The sequence below is a fragment of the Talpa occidentalis genome, unplaced genomic scaffold (genome assembly GCF_014898055.3).
Source record: "Talpa occidentalis isolate TD23 unplaced genomic scaffold, MPIMG_talOcc4v2.1 talOcc4.12, whole genome shotgun sequence".
Taxonomy (NCBI): domain Eukaryota; kingdom Metazoa; phylum Chordata; class Mammalia; order Eulipotyphla; family Talpidae; genus Talpa; species Talpa occidentalis.
Window position 1 is genome coordinate 70042023 of NW_023601212.1, and position 10751 is coordinate 70052773.

At 54.4% G+C, this 10751-nt stretch overlaps 1 protein-coding gene across 1 annotated transcript; it reads right to left on the bottom strand.

Moving 5' to 3' along the window:
* Positions 1-3985: 3985 nt before the first annotated feature.
* Positions 3986-4387, bottom strand: NHLH1 (nescient helix-loop-helix 1). The gene has a single exon (XM_037504463.1). It carries the CDS (start codon positions 4385-4387, stop codon positions 3986-3988), a length of 402 nt encoding a protein of 133 aa, XP_037360360.1.
* Between the last annotated feature and the right edge of the window lie 6364 nt (positions 4388-10751).

Here is a 10751-nt window from a genome sequence, read left to right on the forward strand (position 1 = left end):
GAAGAGACATTTGAGGGCTGTGGCTCTGCCCTCAGCTTCTCTCTCCTGCCCTCCATTCTCACCCAGTGAGATTTCAGGAGTTCAGGAAAAGACATAAAACAAGCAGAAAGATGTGGCAGTGGGGGTGGGGTTGGGGGTGGGGGAGAAGGTATAAAGAGAAGGCTGAGAAGGAAGGCACCCACTGGGGTGGAGAAGGGAAGAGGTGGGTGGGATGGGGGAGAGGAACCCCAGTGCTCAGACAGGAGAGGAGCACAGGCAGGGCCTCCATTGTACGGGTACAAAGGGCCAGATGCCTGGCAGCATCCACTGTGTGTGTGTGTGTGTGTGTGTGTGTGTGTAGGGCACAAGTGGCTGAGAGCTCCCCCTCCCACACTCAAGCCGTGGGACCCTGCTGTCACAGGGGTGGGGTTGCTGAGACACAGGCAGAGTGAGCAGTTATGACAGACAGGACGTGTGGTCAGGGACCCATGATGGGATGGATGAAGGCACAGACAGCTGGAAGGGGCCCTAAGGGAAGGGACTAGAGGTGAAAGGGGTGAGGTACCAGAATCCCACTCACCTGGTACTCCCCAACCACTCCTCCCACAACTACCCTGCTGATGTGGAGGATGGGAGATGAGGTCTTAGTTGGCCTCCCCATTCTAACACTGCCTCCCTCCTTTGCCTGCTAGCCTCAGCTTTCACCCTCCCTTCCGCCCCCACTGGGGACGTCCATCTCCCTGACAGCCTCCTCTCCGGTGCTGGTCCCCTCTCCTCCCTCCCCAGCACTTCCTTCTCCGGTCCTGTGGAGCGGAGGCAGCGAGGCCAATTGATTATCTGAAGAAATTCGGAGCTAGCAGCAGAACAGCTGCCCCTCTCACCACTCCCTGGCCCTGAGGGACCCCTGAGGGGAGGGCCCAGTAACCCCTTCTGCTTTCTGCAGGGCAAAGTGACAGAGAGGAAGGCTGGGAGCTCAGAGGACCATGGTGCTGTGCAGGGACAGAAGTCCAGGGTCTACCCCCAGCCCACCTTCCTGAGCACCTCTGTGGACAGCAGTTCACCTGTCTTAAAGCTAAGGCGCTGGAGTTAATGTGATTCCTAGCTCCCTTCCAGTGTTGCCCCTGTGGTCCTCAGGTCCTCACAGTGTCAGGTAAATCATCCCTCTTATGAGGCTCTGGGCAGAGGAAAGTAGGTCTAACTTCTGTGGGAAAAGGAGGTCGGCCTCCCTATGGGAATGCCTCCCCCCAAGTCTGAGGAAACTGACACTTTCAGAGACTGCTGGAAGGCTCAGCTGGCCCCTCCCCCATTGACCTTCAGTCTTCTCTGACAACCTTACATTTAGAAGGGCTCTTGAGTTTACCTGGCTAGTACCCCATCCAGGTGGGAATGAGCCCCCCAGTGTCCAGGGGCTGCTTCTCCAGACTCTCTTTCTGGCCTCCTCTTGAGGCAAGTGCTTCCATCCACAGACAGCCCCAAGTTTGCCAAGTTTCCTTGGAGTTAAAATCTATTCTATAACATCTATCTACTGGTGCTGGTGTTGCCTGGTGGGCCCCACAGGGGGTCTATTTTGGTTTCTTTTGTCAGTGTTTGAAGATGGGCATCAAGTGCCCTCAGATCCACTCCTTGAAAGACACATATCCTCAGCTTCTCCATGATTCCTTCTTTCTCCAGACCTTGCACCTTTGCAGCCAAGTAACTCTGAATACTCTAGTTTATCAATGTTCCTATTTAAAAATGGGTTCTATAAGAGTGCCACCTGTCAGACCAGCTCACTTCAGGGAGGCAGAGGGCACTGGAAGCACAGGACCAAAAGAACGTGGGTTTGAACTTCATCCAGATCTGCTCCCAATCAGCTGTGTGACCTTGGGCAAGACTTCTTCAGTTTCCTCCTTTATAAATTGGCTGGGGCTCCTCTGGGTTCCCTGTGATATTCTTTTTTATCCTTTTTCCTACTCCTCTGTTAGCTCCAAGCCCTCCATTGTGTTCTCCCTAGCACCCTAAGGTTGGGGAACAAAAATGGGCCAAGAACTGAAATTGCAAGGAATTCTGACCCAGCTTAGGGACAATAACAGGGAAGGCAATGTTGCATGCCACAACTGCCCCCAGCAGTGTGGGCCCGCGGATGTGTATTTAACCCGGGTTCCACTGGGACATCCAGCTCTTTCTCAGGCCCATTAAGAGCAGGGGCAGAAGCACAACACCAGAGGAGTCATTGAGTGCAAGCTAAGGAGGGGTACATGGGCTTCAGATGGGGAGATCTGAGCCCTGTGTATCACTGCTTTACTCTTTAACTGCCTTCTCTTTGTCTTCATTTCCCTGTCTACTAAACCCCAGGATTTCACATATGTACCTTCCAAGCCTAGGACTCTGGATGCAAGCCTCCCTACTGCAGGTCTACTTCCCAATCCTCTGGAGTGAACCACAGCCATGCCTGATGCTGGAAAGAGGTCACTTTAATTTCTCTTTTTATATGAAATCAGAAATGCAACAGGAGGGGATCACATACAGGACATGGGGCACAGACCCCTGGGGCCCACTCTTGAGGGTCATGGGGAGGACTGGAGAGAGAAAACACACAGGACTGGGGTGGGATTGTCTAAGGGTGGAGGGAGCTGAGGAAGGACATCTGGGCACCCTGGTGCTGGGGGGCAGGAGGCATCATCCCCAAGACTAGGGTGTCAGAACAGAAAGATCTGAGGAGGGGATGCAGGTGTGAGGACCCCCCACACACCTGGAGTTGCAGAAGGAGCAAGAAAGGGAAAGGAATAGCCAGGAAAGAAGCAAGAGAGGCCTGGCTGAAGCTGCCAGGAGCCCCCACTCAACCCCAAAGTGCACAACTTGGCAATAAATAGTCATATTTATAAATAAATAAGTAAATAAATAGTGAATAAATAAATAAATACGTAAATAAATAATATCCTTGTAGAACTAGGAGTTTGGTGTGAGGGGGAGGGGCATGGGACGTGCAGTGGACCCAGTTCTTCCACACAGGTCCTGGGTTCCTCACCCAACCCCTGAGCACCTGCCACGTGCAGAGGTGGGCTCAGGAACATGGGGCTAGGGTGGCACAGAGAGCTTTGAACTGAGGTGGGGGGTCTCTTCCCTTGCGGAAGGCAGCTTAAGGAGGGGAAAAAATGTCAGCCCTAGGGACAGGAGGGCTGAGCATCCCCAGAGGGCAATAGCAGGGCATCTCCTGCACCTGAAGGAGGAACTGCGTGGGGCGTGCGCACGTTCTCCTGGGCTGGGGTGGAGAAGGAGATGTGAAAACTGGACCCCTGTTGCCTGGGTCTCCTGCTGATTCCCTGGACTGGGTTTGGGGGATCACCCCTACCCCAGGACCTAGGTATCCCTTTCTCTAGCTGCACACAAGGAGGAAGGAAATTAGGAAGGTAAGGGTGGAGGGTGCAGGAAGGGCCAGAGAGTTCCCAGTAAATTCCAAAGCCTGCATGTTCTCTGCTTCAGAACAAGAAGGACAACAAGGAGGTTCTCATGATTCCCAGCTACTGAGATCCCCCCACAGGAGCTGTGTCACCGTGCCCCTGCCCCCAGGGGACCCCTCCAGCTGGCTAGTCTGAAATCTGCAGGAAGAAACCCACCCCACACTTAGCTCCCCCTCCTATTCTGACACCCACTCTCTACCCTAGTAGGAGAAGCTGGAACAGCTAGAAAGAAGATGGGAGAGAGTGAGTTTGGGGTCTCTGAGAATTTGAAGGCTAGTTGGAAGAGGGAGCAGCCCATGGCAGCACTGGGGGTACACGAGGTGTGGCCAGCTTAGTAAATTCAGCAAGAGCTGCACACTGCCCCCCAGAAAATGTTTCTGACCAGCTGGGCCACGCCACCTAGTAGGAGTGCTGATGAGAACTGTGGGTGGGCTCGGGTGGGAGCTCCGCACTGGGCACCCTATGGCTGGTCCGCTGGGTTCCGGCTCCTCAGGGAGGAGACGCCTCCAGGTGAGGGGCAATGGAAGAGACCCTGGTGAGGCAGAGGGGGTCGGGAGGTAGGGCACTCAGACGTCCAGCACGTGGTTCAGGTAAGAGATGTAGCAGATGGCCAGGCGCAGGATCTCGATCTTGGAGAGCTTCTTGTCTGGGGGCAGTGTGGGCAGCAGCTTGCGCAGCTCTGCGAAGGCCAGGTTGAAGGCCTCCACGCGGATGCGCTCGCGCGTGGCGTGTGCTGTGCGGTACTTGGCCGTGGCCCTGCGCCTGCGCCTCCGCTCCTCCCGGCTCAGGTGGGCCAGATCTCTTCGGCCTGGCTCTCCTGGCTCCAGGACCCGCGCTGGGCCCCCTCCAGCACCTCCGGGCCCAGCCCCATCAGGGCCCGCCCCGCCCCCACAGTCGCTGAAGCCTGATTCGGTCTCCGAGTGGGTGGGGGGCAGGTCCAGCTCCATGGTGTCCGAGTTGAGCATCATGATGGAAGCCCCTTGGCCCGTGAGGTCAGGACCCCCTCCCCACCCCTCCCTCTGGGAGCCAGAAAGCTGGTTGTGGGAGGGGCAGGAAGGGACTGGGGTGGTGGGGTCTGCCACCGAGCTCAGGGGGTCAGAGCCTCTTCAGGGTTCCATGGTCAGGGTTCCCTCTGGAGCCTGGAAGAGAGAAGGAGACAGTGAGAGGAAGGAAGGAGTGGACATCCCAGAGTTGGGGAGGGCAGGGGAAGGTTTGAGATAGGCTGGGAGGGGGAAGGTGCTGTAAGTGTGGAGCAGAAGGGCAGAAGGTGGGGAGGGTGAGAGGTGGGCAGAGAGGCAGGGAGGTGGAGGGCATTAAGGAGGAGGAAAGATGGCAAGTGGGAAGCGAGCTACAGGAAAGGAGAGGAATCAATGAGCAGGACTGCTAGCAGCACACAAGGAAGCAAGAGGCTTCCAGGCCTAAATGAAAGGCCCACAATCATGGGGGTGGAGCATTATTACATCAGACTTGCCATGATTTCTTGGTTATAGCACCGAAAGCTCAGGCAGCAAATAAAAAAATAGATGAAAGACACCAAACGTAAACACTCTGGAGCATCAAAGAACATAATCAACCTAGTAGAATGGCAGCGGAAATCATATATCTGCTAAGGGGTTCATATACAGAATATTTATTATAAAGAATACAACTTCACAACAAAAAATCAAGTAACTTAAAAAAAAAAAAGGGCAAAGGATTTGAATGGACATTTCTCCAAAGATGATATCAAAAAGCCAACAAACATGAAAAGATGTTCAGCCTCACTCATCACCAGAGGAAATGGAAACCAAAAGACAGGAGCTAGCACCACACCATTAGAATAGCTACACTAAAAGAAAAACAAAACAGAAAATAGTACTAGTAAGGATGTGGAAAAAAAGAAACACTTGCACACTGCAGGTGGCAATGTAAATTGGTGCAACCACTATGGAAAACAGTATGGCAGGTCCTCAAAAAATTAAAAATAGAACCATTCTATGATCCCACCATTTCATTTCTGGGTATTTATCCCAAAGAGTTGAAAGCAGGATCTCAAAGAGATATCTGCACACCCATGTTCATTGCAGCACTATTTATAACAGCCAAGGTAGGGAGACAACCCAAATGCTTGAATGGATAAGGAAAATGTGACATAGACCTACAATGGAATATTATTCAGCCTTTAAAAAGCAGGACATCCTGATACCTGCTACAGCATGAATTCACTTGAGGACATAATGCTAAGTCAAATAAGCCAGTCACAAAAAGACGATACCAAATGATTCCACTCAGACGCCACACAGAAGGAGTCACTATCATAAAGACAGAGAGTAGAATGGTGGTTGCCAGGGACTGGGGGAGAGGAAAGCAGGAGGTGTCATTGCCAATTTGCAAAATGAAAAAGTTCTGGAAATCTGTTTCACAACAATGAAGGCGTACATAACAATACCGAACATTTAAAATGGTAAATTTTATTTTGCCACAATACATTTTTTTAAATAATTAAAAAGAAGGAGGAGGAAATGAGCAAAACTAGAGCCATAGTGCCAAGAGAGATTGGCTGTGACTCTAGACCTTTCCCAGTTGTAAGGGAGAACTGCAAGCCTTGCCCTGGAGCCCCTCCCTCCAGGGTCCCTGGCCACCCCGCTGCGTCTGTGTGCATGGGGGGAGGGGGGGCGGTGGATAAACACGCAGATTGCCCATTGTGGCCTGGACTGGGACATATGGAGCTCAGCACAGCCGCCCTGGCTCAGTCCCTCCCAGCCCCCAACACCCTCTCCACCAGCACGGACACCAGTTTCTCCATCCTGTCCCCAAGTAGAGGTGGGAAGGTATCCCCTTGGGCCACGATGCCAGCCCAGGACTAGCCCCTTTGGGCTAGCTCTGACTTAAATACCCTTGGGCCTTGCCCCGCTGCTTTCTTCCACCCTCCTGGAGATTGCAGGGAAGATTGCGGAGAGGGGACTTGGTTCTCCACGCGCAGCTAATACAGAGCAGGCCATGGGCAGTTTCTTAGGGCCACCTTTACAGGGCGTGGCTTAAACGTGCTTGTCCCTGTGAGCAGAGGAAGTCAGGGTGAGGTAGTAGGACCATGGCCTGGGAAAGGCTGGGAAGCAGGCTTTACTCCAGGGGTTGCTAAGTCTGACTTGGCCAGAAACAGCAGTGGTGAGGCTCCTTCAGGGTCACTGGCCCTGGCTCCCATTCCCTTTAAACCCTGGCCCTGCCCTCTGCAGAAGATAGGCTCGATTCAAGTAGTCTACAGCTACTAAGCTGGGTGGGAGAGCAAGGTTATCAGCACATATGCACTCAACCAAACATAAGCACAGGTGGTTAGTCCTGAAATTTAGAACACAATCCATATCCTGGGTTCCAAAGGAATAAGCGGGCATACAGTCATGCACAAGGCCCCAAAGTCAGGGCTCTCCAAGCATGTTTCTTGCCACCTCCCCACCCTCAAGCTTCAGGGGTTATACTGCGGGGTCCCCACACACCATCACAGCCGGTTCCCTCTGGTCCTGGGCTTCTGTTCCTTCATCCCTGGTCACTTTGTGTGTCCTCCATCCCCTTTCTGTCTTCATCTGAACTCCACCCGCTCTCTGCCCAGACCCACTAACCTCCCCAGCTCCCCCACTGCAGCAGCTCTATTTACCCACCAAGTCCTCACCCCAAATCCACTTCTGGCTCAAAGTTCCAGGCTCCAAGGCTCAGGGAGGGCAGCAATTCCAAGCATCCAGGACAGGACTTCCTGTCCGATTTCTGCTATCCCCACCCTCATAGAGAATACCCAGGCACACAGAGTGGAAGGGAAGCAGGGGAGGAGGCAGTTCGGGGACTAAGAGACAGCACCAGCGAGAGAAGTGATGCAGGTTGGGGAAAAGGGGCTGAACCAGAGGGTGGGAGGGACACGCCCACCCCTCCCAACCCACCGTTCCCCCTTTACCTAGGAGGACCCTTGAGGGGTCCAAGCTGGCGGGACAGGAGCAGCCAGCAGCCCAGTCTCCTCTGGCTGTACACAGCTCATCCGTCTGCAAAGTTAGTGACCAGCCCTCTAGAGCTCTTGAGTGTAGCGTGGCGTGGCTGCATAGGCTCCTGGGCAGATAAGCTCCAGGGCTGTATCCATGGCTGGGATGTAATGCCCTGGCAGGAGGGGTGGGCTTAGCCAGGTACTGGGACCACACACTCACACACAGGCACACTCAGACACATCACACCTGATCTGGCCCAGCCCTATGTATATATATGGGGATCCACACACACCCCCAGCTCCCCATTGGCTGGCCCAGCACCCCCTCATCAATATTAAACAGCCAGGCCAGGCAGCCATTGGCAGAGGGATCTGGGAACCCTCCCGGGAATACGGGGCGGGGGCTGGCCCTGGGGGGCGGGGAGTGGGGGAGCAGGACATCTGTTCCCCATGCATATTTCATAAGCCAGAAATGGAGAGCTGGGGAAGGGGTGGGGTTGGGGCGAGAGCCAGGGCAGATCACAGATGAACCCCCCTGCCTCCCACACAAGAGCCCCCAGCAAGCCAGGCTAAAGTGCCCATGTCCCATTCTGAGTCCCAGCGTGACTTTGACAGCCCCTTCCCAGGTCTCCTTTCCCTGGGAAGAAGGTTCCCCGATAACTACAAGAGACATGCAGAAAAGAGCAAGCGGACAGCACTAAGCTCTCATCCTTCATAAAGCTAGTCCCCTTGCCAGGCTGCCTGGGCTGCTGCTCGGGTCCCTGCCCTGGTCCCAAGACTCAGTCACCTCATACCCTCCGATCCTGGCTCCCACTCTCGCACCCACCCCATCACCAGGGCAGAAGTGGGCTGAACTCCGGACATAGGAGCTCATAGGAGTTTTTCTAGGCTGGTCTTCCCAACCAGACCACTGGTATTAGAGGCTTTAGGAGAAAGGAGGTAGGGGCTCAGGGGAGAGGCATGGAGCAGTAGGAAGAACGAGGGGTGGGGGAACCATGGGGGAGGAGGCCGGGAAGCCCAGGCTGCCCAGAATGGGGTGGGAGGGAGCATCAAATGAGCAGTAAGAAAAGTAGATAGGAAATTATAGGCAAACTGGCGGTGATTAAGTTCACAACAGCTCAACTGCCTCCAGCCTATGCACACGTGTGTAGGCGTGTCTGAGTGTGTATGCGCATGTTGGAGGATGGCAGGGACCATGGGAAATGCAGAGATAGTGGCCAGGTCTCAATCTGAGGTTCTCTCTGACTCTCAAGTGTTGAGCGTCTTCCTTGAAACACCGAGTTTCCCTCCAGGAGGAACCACGTCTGCAGGACCCGGAGCCTGAGAGGCTGGGTGGCAGTAGAGAAGCCCCGTTGGCTGTGTGACCTCGGAGGAGTGACCACCTCTTGAGCCTCAACCATCCCTTTCTGTAAAATGGGGTCACTTGTAGCTGTTTCTTTGGTTGTCATGGAGATTAAGTGACCTGACTTAGGGGCCCACCCACCTTCTGGCAATTGGAGGCATCTGCCAGCTCTGTGTCGCTGATCAACCTTTTCTGGGCTTTCCCCAGGGTGAGGCATTCCCTAGGGGAATCCTATAGTTCCTCCCCAAGCTCCCCACCCTCCTCACCCCAGGTCTGGGCGGTGCCAACTCCCACCTGGGCAGGTCCAGACAGGTGCCCAGGCGCCAGCAGATGGGCTGAGCTGGAGGGGAAAGGAGGCTTGAGGAGGGGGGTTGTGGGGGCAGGGGATCAGGTGGCATCTCCGTTCTTGCATCATCATTGCCATGGTGCTGATTAAAAACCAATCTCCACCTAATGAGCCCCCAGCAACAACAATTCTACCTCCCCCACCCTCCTGCCCTCTACCCATCTAAGACTGGGAGACCAAGAGCCTCAGGAGAGTGGGGTGAGCAAAGTGGGATGAGGAAAAGGAGTGGGAGGTGGAGAAGAGGCAGAGGAAGCGGAGGGGGACATGGGGTGATGCTGAGACCCAGAAAGGGAAAGCAGCTCCAGGCACTGGTAGCAGACATGGGGACGAGAGAGAGAAGGGAAGACAGGCGCAGGAGATGGAGACATAGGGGAGACGGGGAACAGAGAACGAGAGCAGAACTGCCAGGTTGCCAAGGCTTTTTGGAAAGATTCAGAGGCGAGTTATGGGGAAGAGAGGTGTCGGGAGAGACCCGAGGAAATGGATAGGGAGACACCCATCTTCAGGGATGGACAGATCTGACAGTGGGAAGGGGTTCTGAGAGGCCTCCGGGACAGGGCACAGACATATGAGCAGTGGTGAAAAACAGAAAACCCTGGAGACGGGACAAGTGGGGAGATGCAATAAACAGAGCTACAGAGATAAGGCTGTTTCCGACCCCAAAGTTGGATCTGAGGTCAACAGAGGGGAACCCAGAGGCCTCTAAGTAGAAGGGAATCACGGGCACGGTGTGTGGGTGGGAGGATCCAAGTCTGCCCACTCCCTCATTCTTGGCTGCTCTGCTCAGTCCCTTCAGCACTGGGACCTCTGTATGCAGACACCCTGCCAAGCTGTCCCCCAGGGCAAGCCAAGGTTTGATGGTGAGAAGGAGTGCTCTGGGGACCACTGCCATCTCTGCATCTGTCCTCCAGGACCCTGGACTCTGGCTCCGCCATCTTCATTCAGGGTTTTGGTTTCACTCCTAAAGGGAGCAGCTAAAGAACACGAGCCACGTGATAAGAAGAGCCGTAGAATGGAGCAGTAGAGAGTACTGCAGATTCAGTGAATGTGGGGCCAGCAGGCAGATCTGAGTCCTGGTGACTTTGGAGAGGTTACTTATCCTTGGCTGAGTTCATTTTGTCATCTGTGAAATGGAGATAACACTGCCTTCTTCCTAGGACTTTTGTCACATAAAGCATGGAATATGCTAGGTGCACTGTGTGCTAGCCTTTGTGCACCCCGATATGAAAGAGGCAGGGGCTCTGCACAGACATTTACGGGGTTGTGTAAGTATATGGGGCTCCATACATATGTGGGGATCTGTGCACATATATAGAGTCCGTATGTACATGGGGCTCTGCATGCATGTTTATGGGGTTTTATGGCTGAGGGAGGCTGGGAACAGTGCTGGGGTCAGTCAGGTTGCCAGCAGCCCCAGGCTGGAGGGAGGGAGAACCAGAAGTTGGGGGTGGTGGTGTCTGCTGTAAGAAGGCAGAAGGGGCCAGGTCCAGGGTGGGAGTGTGGACAGCTCTATGGTTTATTGCCATTTTGATTTTGCAGCATTTACTTTCAGACCCTTCCTCACCACTTCACCTCCATACAGCCTTCGAGGGAGTGCTGGGGAAGACACAGGCTGGTGTGTGGGGAAGATGTGGCTGGGCCCAGTCCTTAAGGGGGTTGGGGGGAGGGCCTGGAGGAGCTGGGAAGCAGTGGGTTTGGCAG